Here is a 19,008-nt window from a genome sequence, read left to right as displayed (position 1 = left end):
TTCCTTCCTTCCCTCCATTTTTCCTTTTCCTTCCTTCCTTCCCTCCTTCCTTCATTTTTCCTCCCCCCCCTCCCTCTTTGAGACAGAATCACTCTATGTATACCAGGTTGGCTTCGAACTTACAGAGATTTCCTCCACCTTTGCTGGAACTAAAGGCAGATGCCTCTACTCCTGGCTGATTTTCTTTTAAGGATTTGTTTTGTTTATGTATATGTGTATGGGCACCTTAGGAGGCCAGAAGAAGAGGGTACTAGTTTCCTTAAAGCTACAGTTACAGGCCACTGTGAGCTACAGGGTAAGTGCTGGGAACTGAACTCCGGTACATGCAGGCTGCTGGGGCAGTGGGTGCGTGAAGAGTGGACAGACAGACACTGGTACAGTGGAGCTAATGTGTTGCTACCTCCACGATCTGGAACCTCAGTCCAGGGGGAGAAGCTTGCTGGTCTCAGTAGGAGCTCTACAGTCCTGCAGTCTCAGACATTTCGGGAGAAGGAAGCTGTAGTTGCTAGTCTTTGTCTTTGTGCATAGCAATAATCATCCAAACTTTGACTCCCAAGAAAAGCTTTGCCATTCCTCTTGCCCTGGGTCGAATGGCTAACTACGGCTCCTGCGATTTTCCCAGTGGATCTGAGGCATTGGGCATCCTCAAGCTAGGGCCATTCCCAGGTCAAACTACACATTCACTGTGGACCTCCGCACTCGTGACTTCCTCGGAGCCTCACTCACATACACTTAGCTGCTCAGCCATCTCTCCAGCCCCTTGCAGTCGGGCAAGGCTGTGTGGAGATAGGCTTGTCAATTCAGATGCGATATTCTATAATCGTAGCAGGAATTGTCCTTCGGTCTGTTGCAGTCACTTGATGTCTAGTTCAAAGCACTAGAATTCCGTTTGGTTGTAAGAATAACATTAGGGATACTTTGGAAAGTTAGCAACCTTGAATATATTCTTTTTTATTATTTTTAATCATGCACGTGTGCACCTGTGGGTGGGCTGGTGCACTTGAGTGTTGAGTGAGGCCAGAAGCCTCAGATCCCCCTGGAGTCTGACTTACAGGTGGTTGGGAGTCTTCCAATGTGTGTGCTGGGAACCGAACTCTGATTATTGGTCCTTTGGAAGAGTAGCACGTGCTTTTAACTACTGAGCCATCTCTCCCACTCCTGAATATATATTTAAATTAATAAAAATGACAAAATTCTTGCTGGGCAGCGATGCATACTGTTAGTCCTAGCACTCAGGGTGCAGAGGCAGGAGGATCTCTTTAGTTTGAGGTTGAGGCCAGCCTGGTCTACACAGAGAGTTCCAGGACACCCAGGACTGCAGACTGAGGCCCCCCTGTTTCAAAACAAAGCAACAAAGAAACAAAAACCTGATCTTTCCTTCAGTGGAAGTCGCATCGAGTGGGGGAACGGTCTGATAATTATAGAAATGTAATTGTGATATTCTCCGTGTCTGTATGTCGAACAGATATTAGCCAAGACAAGTAGAATGGAAGCCACAGATACAATGGAAGCATTTCTACATTGCTAATTACATTTTTAAAGGAAAAGGAAATAAAAGTGATTTTGAAAAGAATGTTAGGTTTTTGCTGTGGGGGTGGAGTGGGGCGAGCGGCGCGTGCATTTGAGTGTGCACACATCCACATGTGAGGCCGGAGGGAGGCGTTACCTTCCTCCCTCGATTGCCCTTCTGCAGAAGCTCATGGTTTGGGCAAAGCCAGCTGAGCAGGGAGCTCTCCCGCCCCGACATCACAGTCACAGGCATGCCCAGCCACACGAGCCTTTTACGTGGGCGCTGGGACTCTAACTCCATTCTTCATGTCTACAGAGCGAGCCAGTGCTCTTAACTACTGAGCCAGGTCCTCACCCCTGAAACTGATTCAGTGATAGATTATATTTAAACTTATATGGAATAATATTTCAATGAGCAGTATAAAAATGTAATTTTTTCTTACTGTATCTTTGCAATCCTTGGAGTAGCCATATTTAAAGTGCTCAGTAGCCACAAGTAGCTGGTGGCTACTTCACTGAACAGGAACATTTTTTGCCGACATTTAAAAATCCTTTAGTGGTGAACAGATATCTTCCCCAGCTGAGTGGAGAATTCAGGTTGATTATGCTCTAACAACCGCATGCGATTCTTTCCATGTGTGAGGGAAGCTTCTGAGGAATCCTCATCTGCGTGCTGCTTGCATCGTCACATGTAATGTGCACACTTGGGATGGGCTTCCGTACAGTGCCTGTAGTATCCCTGTCTTAAAGCTATGGCTTTCACATAGCACGGATATTAATGGCAAGAAGCTTACTCCTTGGGCTCTGATTCAATGCGCCACGCTAAAAATCACTCTTCTGTGTGAATGCATAGAAAATGCAGTTATCCAGCGACTGTTTTGCTTTCCCTCAGGATGTGTCTGGTCCGAATGAAGCAGGAAGGCCGCACCGGGAAATACATGTGCCGGATCATCGTTCATTTCATGTGGGAAGATGTGGAGCAGCGAGGCCGAGTCATGGGGGTGAGTGCTTCCCCAGATGCCGACCCTGGACAACCGCCATGAAGGAATGGTTGACCCGAGTTTGGGGTTCTTTCTGCTTTAGAGGGGATTTGCTTTTGGGTTTCTGTGAAGTGTTGCTGAATGTCAGAGAGGCAGCTCAGTTAGCGTCACTTTTCTTGCCCCTTGGGAGCCTGACATACCACGGATATTTATGGGTTTGTGCACAGTATTGTGGTTTGTTGGTATGAGGACATCTTGTGTACAGAAGTAGAGAGAGTTCTGGTGATGCAGAGGATAGAATGGGGAAACAAATAGTAATCTAACTTAGGGACACTGCCCTTGACATTACTTCAGTATTTGAATTAGTTCCCCTTTTACCTTAGTTCTTTGATCGGTTGGTTGGTTTTGATTTTCTTGAGACATGGATTCGTGTACCTTATAAACTCCTGATTCTCCTGCCTCCATCTAAGTGCTAGTGTTGTAGGCACACACCCTCATACCTGACCCTCTAGGTTTGTCCTTACGAGAAGATCCTGGTATGAAGGCCAGCAGTCCTCAGGGATTGAGGAAAACCCTGGTCACTAGCAACCTAGAATATTCTGCCTAAGTATCCATTGAAAATAAAGACCTTAGTAAATTTAGTGGTTAGTCCGAGAAAAAGGAATATGGAGCATGCAAGTGTGCACACCCGTGCTCGTGTGTGTGTGTGTGTGTGTGTGTGTGTGTGTTGTGTGTGTGTACTCGAGTGCACACGTGTACAAGTGCATGTGCATATGTGTGTAAAATAACTGATCACTATAGGACATACGTGGTACTGAGTCTCATGCATGTTTGTTTGTTTTATCTGCATGACCTCATTCTCGTGTACGCCCACACAGCTCTCTTTTCAGTTATATCATTGTTCACAGGCTGTCTGTGCTGAGTGGCTGTTCAGTCGTGGCTGACTTTCAGTGCCCCGTTTTCACACGCTCCTCTGCTTTGTCTGTTAGCACCACATACAGTTTTCTTCGTATAAAATTGCAACCTTTGGGACTTATACCATGCGTGTAGGTATGGGTTTCCTCCTGGAAAACCTCTAGGTTCTTCTGGGTTGAGGATTTTCTCGTGTCTTTGAAGGAACTGCAGTGTAGGAGCACAGGAGACCTAGGTTTGCCTTTAAGTATCTTTATGGACATTAGCATGACACTCTGGGGAGACAGCGTGGCAATGGCCTTTCTGTTCATTCTAAGAAAGGGCAACATCAGTTGAACCTGCAGTCATCATCATCTGCCTTGGAGTCTCGATGAGATCTGTTAGTGTGTGTGTGTGTGTGTGTGTGTGTGTGTGTGTGTGTGTGTGTGTGTGTGTTCCGACATGTATGCAGGAGCTCAAGCTGGTCAGAAGAAGGTGTTAGGTCCCTCTAATCCCCTTACCCAGATAGTTATTAGCCACCATGTGGGTGCTGGGAACCGAACCCAGATACTCTTCAAGAACCACTGAGCCATGCCTCTGGCCCCTGCTGAGCTCTTTTTATAACTGTTCCCTTTGGTCCTTGTTTCCTTTCTCCCCTGTCCTGCTTGCCGGCGCTCTTTGCCATCCAGACAGAGGTCAGCAGACCAAGCAGGTCACACAGCCGGACTTCCTGTGTCCTCAGGTGCTCACTGCTCTCTTCTGTGGCAGCACACTGGACTTGGGGCAGTGTTGGCATTTCAGATCACCCAACTAACGATGACTAGTCGTACCCTCCAGCCAGCCAAAGCCCGTGCTGACTGCCAGGCGTTGCGTTAGAGGCTCTTCCATTAGATGAACCTGTTTTGCTTATCTCTGTTGACTGAACTCTGCTGGCAGTGGGACCAGCAGGGCCATGTGAGCCACAGCTGTCCTATCCCAAATAGCCTAATAATCCAGAAATTGCTGACTTCTAGACCACAGGAATTTCTTTTAATTACACCCTCTGCCACAGATTTTCTCTTCCATATATAACAGCAGTTGACACTAGGAGCCTTCCCTGTGGTGCTTTGTGTGTGATCTCCCTCCTACCTCACTGTGAACTTTATGAAAGCAGGGAACTGACCTATTTTATGCCTATGTGGTAACATCAAATGGATAAATAGGATGAGTTGAGTTGAAGGAGTGCATAAATTAAACCTCAGCCTTTGGTATGTTCAGTTGGGTCTGTTTGCTTGAGACAGGGTCTCATTATATAGCCCTGGCTGGTCTAGAACTTGCTATGTAGACCAGGTTGGACTTGTATTCACAGAGATCCACCTTCATCTGCCTCCCAATTACTGGGATTAGTGTCCACCATGTTAATATATTCTATTTTAAGATACCTTATTAGATAAATGTTATTTGACTCACTCCTTTCTGATACTGTCCTACAAGAGTCTTTAATTTTTTCCTCTATCTTGCCCATTTGGACTGTTCTAGAGAATGTGCCATCCTACAGGGTGGTAAAGTGCCCCTCAATCTATCTGGGGTCTTGATAAAGAACCAATGTGGTTTGGAAAGTTTCTGACCAGGGCCAGAGAATCTACTTTCCCTCCCCCAACCCCACTTCCTTTCTTCCTCCCTTCCTCTCTCTGTCTTTCTTTTCCAGAATGTTCCAGACTAGCCTTGAACTTAGTGTGTATCTCAGGATGGCCTTAAACTTTGGGTCCTCTGACCTCCACCTCCCAAATGTGGCGAGTGTAGGTGTGCCCCGTCATGCCTTGTGTTTATGTTGTGCTGGAAATGAACCCAGCATGCTAGACACCACTGAGCCTTATCCCCAGTCTGAGCTTTTCCCTCTACTTTGCCTTGTTCTTTCACAGGATCTCATGTAACCCAGACTGACCTTGAACTCACTACATGGTCAAGGATGACCTTGGATGTCTGGGCTTTTTGCTTCCACCTTCCACGTTCTAGAATTGCAGGCATCCACCATCACAACCAGTTTAGAGTGTCTCCTTTTTTAAAACAAACTTTCAGGTGATGCCTGTGTTAATAGGGGTGTGAGAGGTGGCAACCACACTTCAGATGGCAAGATGTTAGGGATTTCCCTAGTATAGGATCCTACATCACTGTCATGATGAGAAATGCCCAAGCTCTGGCAAAAACTGTAAATGAAAGGTAGTGTTTCAAACTAGACATGTAGAGGACTTGGGTGAGTACTGCTCTTCAGTGTACTTGACACGACCCCTCCCCTCTACCTTGGTGGTATAAACAGGTACCTTTTCTTTAGAAAGGACAGTTGTGTATTAAACCTTACAAGTGCGTGTCAGGTATAGGGGCGTCAGTCTGTTAGGGCACAGCCTGCAGCAGTGGGACTTGTGACTTGAGAAAAGCAGTAGGTGGAACAAAAAGAGTCTGGCCCGGGGCTCCCCCGACGGACAGCATTCCCTGTGCTCAGCAGACACAGAGGCAGGCGCAGAGTGCTAACTAACTATGCAGCTGCAGAGTTTCTTCTCAGCTTTGTGAAAACGCAGATTTAAAGGTGGTAATTTGCAAATCTTTCTGTGTCATTTGGCATTCCAGGTATACTTCTGTAAGAAAAGCCATAGAAAAAGTAAAACTTATAAAGCCAGTCAGTGTTGTGGTGGTTTTTCTCATGCCAAAGAATTCTTAGAAGCCATTACTTTTAGTGGATGGGTGTGGCAGAGCTTAAGGGCCAAAATTGCCTCTTGCAAACTGATGACGAATCAGAAATTTTCATCAAGAATTCCTTTGAAACTAGAATTCCTATCAAGAACTCATTTGGTATTCAAGTTCTGGTTTCACGCAAGAGGGAATTTTTGCTTTTCATCAGCTTCTAAGAAGTGCAACTGTTACAGCCCATGGCTCAGACTCACATGTCACTGGTGAAGCCAGTACAAAAAGCAACTGCTAAATTTGAGGTTACAAAAATCACATCAATAATTTAGTGTTCTGACTTTTTAAAAGGAAAAAAAACCCAATATTCGGGATTTAAACATATAAATTAGCTGTGGAAATAAAGTTCATTATATCACCTCATCTGGTCTTGTTTTATTTCATTAACTGGTTCTTAAAAACCTTTGTGAGCCGAGTTGCAGCTGAAGAGGTTGGAGACCATTTTTCCTTGGGCCCTTGCCGCGCTCCTGAGTGGTGGTAGGAGTAAGAACCAGGACTTGACACAGCTGTAAAAACAGACAGCCCTTTGGCCTCAGCACTTTCTCTTGCTGCAGGCAGATTTCAGATGTAAATTTCACCCAGCCTCTCCTGCTAATGAAGTAAGTGTCTTTTGCTGGGCTTGCACCAGGTGTGTCCAGTCTTGGGGCTAACTGGGAGCTTTACTTCATTTTTCCATTTGTGACATTTCAACCAAACTTCAAAAACAAACACGAATTAGCTCAAGGCAGTGGCTCAGAGTGTTAATGGTAACCGTAGGCTGGCGAAACGGCTTCCTGTCAGGTCCGCTCTGCCAGACATCTCCACCTTGCGGCTCACAATGGGCAGGTTTGAGCTTTCCAAGCCAAGGGGGAAGGGGTGGGGACGGGCAATAGTTAAGGACTTACAATTTCTTCTCATCGTGGTTCCTTACAGCCAGGTCGCCTCAGTAAGACTTCAGATAGATGACTTCTTGCCAGGGGTAATTCCAGAATAAGAATAAATCTCCTGTCGCTTTTGGGCCCCCTATCCTGTAGCAGAGCTGCTTGATGGGGTAGCATAGAGAGGGAAGAGTTGGTAGCGAACCCTGGCACAAACTGGTCTCTTCGGACCTTCGGATTTGCCAAATTTGGATATTAACATAGGCTTTAGATTTTCTGAAAATCTCCTGCCAATCTTCCAAGTTTCAAATAGCCCATCCCCCATGTTCTTCCTCCCCATAAAGATTCGCCTTGCATATCAAACCTGCTGTTCTGCATGCTCCTCCCTGGTCATACTCTGTGATCTATGCTAATGCCTAACTCACTTATTCTTCCTCCCCATAAAGATTCGCCTTGCATATCAAATCTGCTGTTCTGCATGCTCCTCCCTGGTCATACTCTGTGATCTATGCTAATGCCTAACTCACTTCCCACAGTGCCTCTCGCACCTTAAGCACATGCAGCTTCTTGCACGACGCCTGGCACTGACTAGGCACTCTCTGAGATTCACACACCCACCCTGCCAGCCAAGCCAGGTGCCTTGCTGTCCCTGTCTTGTGTCTTTTCCTCAGTCAGGGTGTACATCTAAATGGCCCTCACTTCCTCCCCAGTACCTGAGCCAGATTGAGACCAATCTGGTTCTCCCTCCCCGCAAGTGCAGTAATGATTTGCATAGCCTTCTTTGTCAGACTCTGCAGCAGGCACACACTGCTGAGCCATCCTACCGGCCCCCTACCTTCAACTTGTATGTTTCTATTCTCTGTGCTTTTCTATTTGCTTTTCTATGATTGTTTTTGTGTTTTTTTAAACCTGAGCTTATAATAGGGTATTTTATGTTTCAAAGGTGGGATTTGGACATTAACAAAGACTTTAGAGTTTCTGAAAAATCTCCTTCCAGTCTTCCAAGTTTCAAATAGCCCTTCTCCCCGTGTTCTTCCTCCCCATAAAGATTTCCGAAGAGGGCCAGGGGACAGAGCTCAGTGGTAGAATGCTTACCTAGCATTCATGGGAACTTGAGTGTAATCCCTAGCACTTAAAATAAAGGGGAAAATCTTAAATTCCTCTTTACTGTACTGTGCTTTGCATCCCAAGGTCAGGATTAAAACTCAGTGTCAAAGGCGTCAAGATATAAGAACTGCTTTAAAGATGGATTTTATGATCATGACTATAAATGGTGTGTGCAAATAACCCTTTGAGCTGGATGCCACGGAAATAGATTAGCTCCCTGGAAGGTTTTTAAGTGACCTAAGCTATTGGAATTGGACACTCAGTTATTAGAATAAATATTGGAAGAAAGAGAAATTTTTAGATCTTAAAAGTGTGTGTGTGTGTGTGTGTGTGTGTGTTGTGTGTGTGTGTTGTGTGTGTGTGTGTGTGCTCTAGGTGTGTCCACAGAGGCCAGAAGAAAGTGTTAGATCCCCAGAAGCTACAGTAACAGGTGGCTGTGAGCCCTGATGGTGCTGGGAACCTAACTCAGGTCCTTTGGAATAGCGGGGTCACTTTTAAACTGCTGAGCCCCCTCTCTAGCCCCAAAGCTAAATTCTTAGAAGGCAACATACTTTTTCATTGGGGACTGGCTTATGAATTTGAGCTGAGTTCACAGAGAGGGTACCTACCCCTGGAGGTACACTCTTTGTCCATGTAAGTTTCCAAAAACCTCATAAGGGAGCATTCAAGCAAGTAGTTACTTTGCCAACCAATTTGGCACCTGTGCCCAGGACCCATAACATCACTAGTCTGATGGCTCAATCACTTGTCCTTCTGAGTGGCTCTCTGGTTCACACCCCCTACCCCCAGCCTCCCACAATACTAGGGATCCAATCTAGTACCTTGAGCATGCTCAAGGAGTCTGTCATTGATCTAGGGCCTCACTGGGCATGCTCGGGGAGTCTGTCATTGATCTAGGGCCTCACTGAGCATGCTCAGGGAGTCTGTCATTGATCTAGGGCCTCACTGAGCATGCTCAGGGAGTCTGTCATTGGTCTAGGGCCTCACTGAGCATGCTCAAGGAGTCTGTCATTGGTCTAGGGCCTCACTGGGCATGCTTGGGGAGTCTGTCATTGGTCTAGGGCCTCAGCCTTCCTTTTTGCTCTTTGTTTTTAGAACAGGGTCTTACTAAGTTACCCAGGTTGGCCTTGAACTTCTACAGCTCAGTTAGACCTTGAACTTTGATCCTCATGCCTCAGCCTCTTGGGGAGCTTGTGCTACCAGGCTCTCCTGGATCCACTTCATTTTGCCAGAAGACCTTGAGAGAAGATTGATAAGTCTTTCCTTGTTGAAAATGAATTTCAGCATGGAATTCCCAGTACACTTGGTCATTTATCTGTAGTGCCATTCCAACCTTCAGTTACAGACTGTGGGGTTCCTGAGCTCTACCAAGTGGGTAAAAAAATGAACTTGATCTTTTTGTTATTTTCAATTGATAGCAATAAGTTTCTTTCAAACTGCATTTCTTTAGTTGGATGCCCTACTTGATAGTATTTCTATAAAGGAACAGTGACCTCATTCTATTTTTCAGAGCCCTTGCTAGAGGCCAGCAAGAAGTTAGGTGGCTTAGCAAGTAAGGGTGCTTTGTGCCAAGGCAGACAATTGGAGTTCTAACCCCAGGGCCCACAAGGTGGATGGAGAAATGCATCTCCCACAGTGGTTCTTACTTCCACATCGAGGACATGATGCATGTGTGCGTGTGTACGCCACAAGCTCACACCCCACAAACAACTCTCCTTTAGTACTCCTACACTGACTGCTCCTAGCTCAGCTCTCCTTTCAAGGGACCAGGCTTCCCCTCCAGTCCTTGTTTCCTTTGCCTGGTTTCATTTGTTGTCCCCTGTTCATAGTCATAACAGGGTGAGAGGTGAGTGCAGGGATGTGGGAGTGACAGATATAGCCAGCCAGAGTCATTTTCCAGCTCACCTTTCAGGGGTTGCCAATGCTTCTTCCAAATAAGTCTCACAGTCAGGAGTCAAAGGACAAACAGCCCCATGAGACATCCTTCCTGTCTCCCTTCTGATGTCACCACCGTTAGTTGAGCCTCCTAAGCTGAATTCTTAGTCATCCTTGAGTCCTGCCTCCTCTGCCTCTGCTCGCCTTGCCGGTGCGTGCTTCACCTGTCTCCACTGGATTCTCAGTGGCCCCATTGCCTCACGTCGGGCCTGCATCATCTTGCTTTATTGCAAGTCACTTCTGAAGGAATTCTTGGCTATTCACAATCCTGGCAGCCCCCTGCCATGTGAGGCCTTCTTCCTCAGTCTTCTTCCTGCATCTGATCATGTCCCTCTCATGCCAGAGATCTAAGTGCTTTTACTACATAGGGGACAACATTGCAAGTGTGCATAGAACCTTTGGTAGGTTCATAAACCAACGTGGTCCTCCTTATCCTCCTCCTCTTCCTCTTCTTCCTCTTCCTCCTCCTCTTCCTCCTCCTTCTTTCTCTCTCTCTGTCTGTCTCTGTCTCTCTGTGTCTCTGTCTCTGCCCTCTCCCCCCACCCTCTCTCTCCAGACTCTCACTATGTAGCCTAGGCTGTCTTGGAACTTGCTATGTAGACCAGGCCAGCTTCAAACTCATGGAGAGTCTCCTGCCTCTGCTTCTGACTGCTATCTTTTTTTTTTCCTTTTTAAATAAGACATTGAACTGTTTAGATGTTTCTAAAATATTAAAATCTTTTAATATTTTATTTGCAGTTTTTAAAAATGAAAATACAATTACATCATTTCCCCCTCCTAGACCCCCTAGAATGTTTTGTTATCTGCGGTTTATCAAATATTTTAACAAAAAAAAAATAGGGGGGCAGGTGTTTAAACCTAAAATGTTAAATATAGGTCCTGAGGATTTGAACTCAGTTCCTTTTGCTTGAAGTCAAGCTTTTTACTGACTGAGCCATCTCCTGGCCTCTGTACAGATTTTTTAAAAATTAGATTTAGGGGGCTGGAGTGCTGGTTCAGCACTTGAGATCGCTGGCTGCTCCGTCAGAGGTCTCGAGTTCAGTTCCCAGCAACTGCATGGTGGCTCACAACCATCTGTAGCAGGATCCCTTGCACTCTTCTGATGTCTGAAGACAGCTACAAGGTATTCATATAAATAAAAATAAATAAGTCTTTTTAAAAAGAAAAAATTAGATTTAAAGTTTTTTATTTTGCATGTATTTTACCTGTACATATGGCCATACACCATATGTGTGCCTCAGTAGGCCAGAAGACCTGGACTTGGAGTTGCAGATGGTGGTGAGCCTTTGCGTGGTGTTGGGAATTGAACCCAAGTCCTCTGCAAGAGCAGCCAGTGGTCTTAATCTGCTAAGCCATCTCTCTAGCGCCTCTGTAATAAATTTTTGAGCCATAATTGATTTATACAATTGATTTAACTCAAATTACACAAACTAAGAATCCTGGTGTCCCTGGTGTTCTGGGCAGCAGGGTGTCCCGGTCCTCAGTGCACACTCTTGTTCGGGGAGCATAGGTACTGGGTTGTATCATTATCTTCTGACTGACAGTCTTCTCTGATCACTCCTGGATTTGCTTTCTGGGGCTCGTCTCCTTAATGCCCTCATCACAACAAAAGGCTCATTATTCTCTCCCCGCCCTGCCTCATGGCTTTCTGTGGTTATGCTTCCAATCTGCTTTATAAGGAAAATGAGCCTCAGACTGTTAGCCTGGGGAGGGAAGGCCTGGGAGGTTTTTTTTAACTTTGATTTTTCAATCCACCAAGATTGTGCACATTGCTGTTTAAATACCACTGACGAGGATCAGGCCCTTCCCAGTTCTGTGTCAAGGAAACGAAGGTTCAACAATCAGTGTCTTACCCTGGATCATACAGCTAGCATGGGGACCACGGCAGTGACATTCCTCTGCCCACTGTTCCCATAGCATCCCTGAGATCCCACCCCCTCATCTGTCTTGTTACCAAACACCAAGAGGGTGGCTGTCCTCAAATCTGGAAATGCCTGAATCCCGGTTGATGAGGAATGTCGAATCCAGTAGGCAGGGCGTTCCTACCCAGAACTACCAGAGGTTGAGGGAGAAGAGACAGGTGCACGTGGCCCAGCTCCTCGAGCTGTGCCTTTGTTGTCTCCCAGCAGTTAGAGCTCGATGTCTCCACGTCGTGGGAATTTGCCTCAGTTGATCTTACAATTATTTTTCAGAGACTTCTCGGTTATGTTTTTTTAAGAGGAACAGAACAGGAAGGCTGAACACGGGCTCGAGAGGCTGGGCCAGGAGACCAACAAAGGCAGTATTATGCTGCCCATGGCAAAGCCAATAAATGAATTCAGGAGACACCTAGATGTATTTCTAGAGGAGGGCACGAGGGGGAGGGGTCTGGTGGAGAGGCAGAAAGGCGGAATTGAGATAAATTAAAATGGGGCCAGCTTGCCGGATAAGAGGACCACCTCCTCCTGTTCCCAACTGTGTGTCAGATTTCTTGTCCTGCGCAGTTGAAAAGTTAAAAACCAGTCTGTACCACATACCTCATGCTCACCCCTTCAGACCCTGCCTCAGGAAAAGAAGATTGTCCCAAGGCCTGTGTTTGGGTGCTACACTCCCACCAGATGTTGCTGGGAATCTTAAACTCTGACCTAAAAAGGAGTCGTGAGCTGACTGGTCGGAGTCCCAGATTTTTGTTCGCATACCTGAAGCCTCGGCATCACTTGGGGATTTGCTAAGCATCAGCTGGATGGGAAACTATGAGAGTGTCCTCCGTGGGAACTTCAGATGCTTGAACACTTGGTCCCTGGTTGGTGGCACTTTTTGGGTAGGTTTAGGAGGTGTGGCCTTGTTGGAGGAAGCCTCCTGCCCTCCTAGGTTTGCTTCCTCTGCTTCCTCTTTGCAGTTCAGGATGTGAGTCCTCAGCTTGTTTGTTACTCCAGCCTATGACTGCCTCCTGCCACCCCACCCCCATCATGGACTCTCTTCCTCTGGAACCATAAGCCCAAATCCTATACCTATCGCTGTTTTGTCACAATAATAGAAAAACAACATAAAACAAATTTTAAAACAAACTCGTCTGTTTCAGAACCACTGTTTCTAGTCTGACCCTTTACCTAACGGAGAGACAGAGAGATAAGTACAACCAGAAACTGACTGGGGAACCCAGGCTGTCTGGGCGTCAGTTCTCAGTGCTCTCCTTGCTTGCTGGGATAGGGTGTGGGCATGCACGAATGGGTTGGGTGCAATGGTGACAGCTACATTCACTCACTGCTTTCTCTTTACTGTGTACTTTACGAGAACTGTGGCTTTTACTATCTTATAACTGTCTATCTGTGAGACTACACTCTACTCTCACATTACAGATGAGGAAGCCAGAAACCAGGGAGACCAGTATATTCGTTTCCAGTAGCAGTTATAGCTTTTACTATCACACACTTGGTAGCCTGAAACAACAGAAATGTATCCTCCCATAGTCCTAGACTCTGGGACCTAGAGGCCAAAAAAAGAATTAATTTCTCTGGATGCAGGTGTCCTCTGGTGACTCTAGGGAAGAGTCTACTCCTTACCCTGCTAGCCTCTGGTGGCTGCCAGCATACCTAGACTTCTGGCTGCGTCTCCTCTCCTCTCTGATTCAATCTCCCTCAGCCTCTCTTTTAGGATGTATGGGATGCACTTAGGGCCCTTCCAGATTGATTTCCATATCTTAAAAGTCTTGATCATGTCTATACATTTATCTGTTTTCATATGAAGGCCATTTCCAGGAGTAAGGATGCAGGCGTCTTCCAGAAGACTTTTTCATGTAGCGTAACTGTGGGCTCTTCCTGTGCCCTGGTTCCCAAATAACGTCTGGGAGGCTTATTCATTTAATAAATGGCGAGACCATAAGTTAGGTTGGTTTCCCAACTAGCTTGTAACTTATATTAACCCATTTATACTATTCTATGTCTGCCATAGGGCTAGTTCCCTCTCTTCATTTTCATACGTCTGACTTCCTCTGAGTATGGGCAGGGAATCTTCCCGTGCTTGACTATCCCCCAGAGTTCTAGTCTCTCTACTGGAACTCCCACCTTCTATTTCCTGCCTTTTTATAGGCCATCAGCTTTTGATTGACAGGGACGGTTCCACACAGTATAAAAGAGATCATCCCTTCAGTGTAGGTAACTTAACCAAGTATGCACAGAAACCCCAAAACTTACCACACTCAGTCTCCAAGGTCCCCCTCAGCCTCCGAGGTGCTACCCACCCACCTCCACCCCCACCCCCACCCCCACCCCCACCCCCACCTTCACACCAGCCCTGCCCTGATCACTGTTCTGTCCTGCTGAATAAGGTCAATGTTGAAAGCCACAGTTCAAGTGTTGGCATCAAGACAACTGCTATCACTTAACTTCTTCCTCTGACTTCTAGAACTCATGTCTCGTGGCACTGAAGCACTAGTCCTGAACATCTCGGTTCATTGCTCCTGGCTCCTCCCATTAGACTGTTAGTTCCTACAAGGAAAAATTCCGTTTTTTCCCTCAAACAAAAGTGGATACATAATTCTTCTTTCATTCAACATTTTAAATGTGTTTTGGGGCTGATGAAATGGCTCAGCCACTAAGCCTGATGACTTGAGGTTTGACCCCAGGAACATACATGGTGGAAGAGAACTGACTCTCACAAGTCACTCCCCCATCACCTCAGAAAGAAGCCCTGTGCTCATAACCCTCATTCCCTTCTCCATTTCCCTAGCCCTCTTGCCGTCTCTATGGGATTGCCTGTTCCTAACCTTTCATCTCAGAATCAGCAAAGTAATGTCATATGCAGCCTTGGGTGTTTGACTCTTTGAGGTCTGCTTGTGTTGTAGCTTGCTTTGCTACAGTATTTCTCTTTATGAATAGTCTGATCACATTGTATTATACACTGGACAATTGGCTCAAGTTTTTGTCTGAACATGTTTCTGTTCTCTTGGGATTCACTGGGTCAGTGATGACTGTCTTCTAGCTTTAATGGGAAACAATGTTGTTATCTCAGGTGGTTCTAATTCCTAGCATTATGTCCATAGTTTGTTTATAGATTATTTTTTTGTTTTTCTTTTTTTTCTTTTTTTTCTTTTTTTTTTTTCGGAGCTGGGGACCGAACCCAGGGCCTTGTGCTTGCTAGGCAAGCGCTCTACCACTGAGCTCAATCCCCAACCCCATTTTTTGTTTTTAATTATGTGTCTGTGCGTATGTGTACTTGAGTGCAGTACCAAAAAGAGGACAGAAGAGTGCGCCAGATCACCCCACCCCCACCCCCGGAGCTGGAGTTACAGATGGGTGTCAGCCGCTAAACCTGGGTTCTGAGACTCAAACTTGGGTCCTCTTTGAGAGCGGTACACACACATTTCTGACTTTTGAGCCACACAACCCTCGCTTGTTTGTCTTGAAATAACATTCTTACAATATGCAGTCTAATCACATTCCTCATCCTACCAGCAAATGAACTATTACTACCATTTCAGGCTAATGAAAGGGTGGTTTGGGGGTGGTGTAAAGGACGAAGTCTTAGGCAGACTGGTCACTGTCTGGGTGCAGCTCGATGAAGCCAAGTCTCTGAGAAGCGAGTTAGAGACTCTTCACATACGTTTCCAGACTCAACATTCTGCAGCGAGAGGACTAAAAAGCTGGCCTTGTATTAAGCTCCAGAGCTGCTTGTATTCTTGCTTTTTTCTAATAGAAGCAGTTCATCGGGCACAAAATTTTATCTGTCTGTTTATCTGTATCTGTCTGTCTGTCTAGCTAGCTATCTGTCTATCTGTCTATTTTATCATGACCTGCTAGCTTCCAGCTACTATGTTAAACACTAGAGATACAAGGATGACTAAGACTTCTTAGTCTAGCAGAGGGCAAACATAAACAAAATTATAATATTGAGAAATGCCAGTGTTTAAATGACTGAATCCCAGAGGAGAAGAGCTCAGGGCAGATGACATTTGAGATGGCTTTCTGGGTAAGTGTTACAGAGTGACGTGCAAGGGCAGGGACTTCCTTTGCGGGCCTTGTTCCTTTTCCCGTGCTGGTGACAGCAGGTTCCCTGTAAGGTTCCACTTTGATCCTCTGTCCCTCTGCATGCCCGATCACTACAGATGTATTAGAGTCAGCAAAAGGCTAAATTTCGTCCTGGAAACTGGCCACACACAAACCCTCTTCCTTGTTTTGGGTTCTTTTGTTTGTCTCTTTCTGTAGCCCTGGTTGACCTAGAACTCTCTATGTAGACCAGGTTGGCCTCAGACTTAGAGCATTTTTAAGGCACTAGCCACCAGGCTTAATGACCTGAACTCTATCCCAGGCCCCACATGGTGGAAGGAGAGAACCCACTCCTGTAAGCTCACATCTGACCTCCACACATGCATGCACACCCTCAAAAAATAAATGCCTTGGAGTTGGGGATTTAGCTCAGTGGTAGAGCGTTTGCCTAGGAAGCGCAAGGCCCTGGGTTCGGTCCCCAGCTCCGAAAAAAAGAACCAAAAAAAAAATAAAATAAAATAAATAAATGCCTTTTTTTTTTTTATTCTTTAAGAAAGGGATATATGTGGAAGGCTTTGTTTTCAGCGGCGCCTTCCCAGCCCCCAGCCTTCAGGAGAGGTCATTGTGCAGCTCTTTCCACGTTCACTGTTCGCTTCACTTTTACTGGAGGGCAAAACTAGGGCAGAGAAATAATTTTTATTCACTTCTGAAAGGTTACAGTAATAAAGAAACTCTTGTTAACATCAGAGAACGTTGCAGCCAAGAGTTTTCACAGTCTGGCATTGTTTATTTTACATGTAATTTGGAACCTTCTGCACTCTTAAAATATTGGCACAAAAATGTTTTAACTCTTGCAGTACCTCACTGGAGGCTACAGCTGTGTGGTGTCTGAGGGGCAGCCGGGCCCTGGAGAACCATTCACCCTCTTCCTGCTGGCGAGAGAAATGGCGTGTGTGTGTGTGTGTGTGTGTGTGTGTGTGTGTGTGTGTGTGTGTGTGTGTTTGTGTGTGTGTTTGTGTGTGTGTGTGTAAAAATACACATTTGCATTTACTCGAGGGTACAGTACCTGGAAGGAAGCCCTGCTTACAGGACCTTACCGGCTTCCTTCACTAACATGAGAACGCTGTGACAGTCGCTGTGACAGTCGCTGGGACAGCCCAGCCTCCCTTGCGCTGTGACCCCAGTCAGCACCGAGCTTCCCTTATTTAGACGCTTTGGCAGGACTGGTCACTGGCCCCTGCTCTCACCCACGCTCTTTCTCGCCTCTTTGGCTTTTGTTTTAGTTAGAGGTATACTATGTAGGAGCCAGATGGTTTGCCGATGGCTTGCAGACCTTGTCACCTCATTTATCCCTACAGCTGAGTGCAGGGAGCCTTGAAGGCACCATGATTTGCATCCGATGCGAGAGCTAAGGCAGAAGAGCAGAGCATCTGCCTGTGCCCACTCTAGAGACACTGGCCAGTTCTGAGCAGTTCAAAACCTCTGTCCTTGTAGACATCGTATATATTTTTAGGTTACATTGAACCTCTTTTGGAAGTAGGTACAATCTAGGTACTAATACTATAAAGTAAGTAAATGAATCGTGTGTGTGGACGGCAACATGAATAATCCATCCTAAGATCACATAACCAGCTGCTGGTGTACATAGGGGCTGGTTCCACCAAAGTTCCTATTCTGTTTGGTTGAGATCAGTATTTTAAAACAGTTACAGAAGGACATTTGTGGTTGAATTGAAGAAGAAGGTGCCAATCTGGAGGCTAGGCACCTAGGCTTCCTTAGCTCAAGGTTCAACTTTGCTCTTACAATATGGGAGCCTTTCTCCTTCCTCCAACTGTCTCCCTGGCTTTTATTAGGGTTCAGGCAGTCCCCATGACTGACCTTGGTTTTCAGTAGTCTCTCTGGCCTGGGGACTGTGGCCTGCCACTCTCTTCCCTCTAAGCCCAGCATTTTCTTTCTTGGTTTCTACAGTTTGCAAAATAGAGTATACAGCTGTGAGGCAAGTTCTGGGTGCTGTTACTATGCAGTGCCCTTCTTAGGGGTCCCCGACAGAGGGCCCTTCCCCAGCAGGAGTGTGTGTGTGGGAGACCAGCTTCCAGCTCCCAAGGCAGTCACCTTGAAGCTCCTTGACTTGCAGCCAGAAGGACCTAACTATGTCACTGCCCCATCTGGCTTTAGGACCCTTGGCAAATCTCTTTACTTCTTCTTGCCTTCACCCCTTCTTCTGTTAGTCACACGGTGTTGGGTGACTGAACAGTACCACTTAGTACAGGTTCAGTGCTTCAGGATTTGAGGCACTGGTGAATGGGAACTCTTGAGGCTGTGTAAGGCCTTTCTTTTCAAAAGCATTTCACCTAAACATAAACTTAGGTGCACTGCTGAGTCCAATGCTCTGGAGAATAGAGATCCTGTTTTTCATCCTTGTGAGGGATGGAGGTGGTGTTTTTGGTGTTTGTGGCCCTCTACCAGGAGGCCTGAATCAGGCACAGCCGGCACTCAGCTCAGTCCCTTAGCATTGGTTGGGCCAACCATGGTGGGTACACGTGCTTTAGTTTCTACGTTTGTACTTAGGGAAAGCATAGGCCCTTATTTTGAGGCCTTTAAGGACAATTTAATATGAAATGTGTGGTGTTTGGAGCCCTTTGAAAGGGAGGGTCCTAGGGAAATTAATGGTGTTTTTGCTGTTCTTGGGAAAGCCCTTTGTGGTTCTCGGTGAATAAATTATTTGGAGTGAGTTTTCTAACACCTCCTACTCGGCTGGTCACTGTGGCTTTCTTTTTTTTTTTAATAACTGTCTGCTGTAATGCCTTTTTTGCTCATGACTTATAAAGATATATAGTTTTGGTGTTGGACTTTTGACCCCTGCCTGCTCCAAGGAGAGACACTTCTATCAGAAAAATAAAAAGGGGTAAACTATCAGTTGCTCATTTTCTGGGCCGTGGGCTTGTGAGTGGCTGGGGCAGGGGATAAAAGATGATTCCCCCTGAGTGTTGGGTGGCTTTCCATGTGTGCCCACTCCTCTCCTGTTCAAGGCTCTCCTGTACCCTCTGC

At 46.1% G+C, this 19,008-nt stretch overlaps 1 protein-coding gene across 3 annotated transcripts in view; it reads left to right on the top strand.

Annotated features, from left to right (window-relative positions):
- Positions 1 to 19,008, top strand: part of Uqcc1 (ubiquinol-cytochrome c reductase complex assembly factor 1) — a 92,519-nt gene that overhangs the window by 47,274 nt on the left and 26,237 nt on the right. For all 3 annotated transcript variants that reach the window (XM_087654435.1, XM_087654434.1, NM_001109446.2), the window contains exon 7: positions 2,402 to 2,510. In XM_087654435.1, the coding sequence (XP_087510561.1) occupies positions 2,402 to 2,510 (109 nt within the window). The remainder of the gene's footprint in view (positions 1 to 2,401; positions 2,511 to 19,008) is intronic.

This window comes from Rattus norvegicus, chromosome 3 (genome assembly GCF_021556685.1).
Source record: "Rattus norvegicus strain SHRSP/BbbUtx chromosome 3, alternate assembly SHRSP_T2T, whole genome shotgun sequence".
Taxonomy (NCBI): Eukaryota; Metazoa; Chordata; class Mammalia; order Rodentia; family Muridae; genus Rattus; species Rattus norvegicus.
The sequence above is the reverse complement of the archived record's forward strand: the minus strand, read 5'-3'. Positions and strand labels throughout refer to the sequence as shown.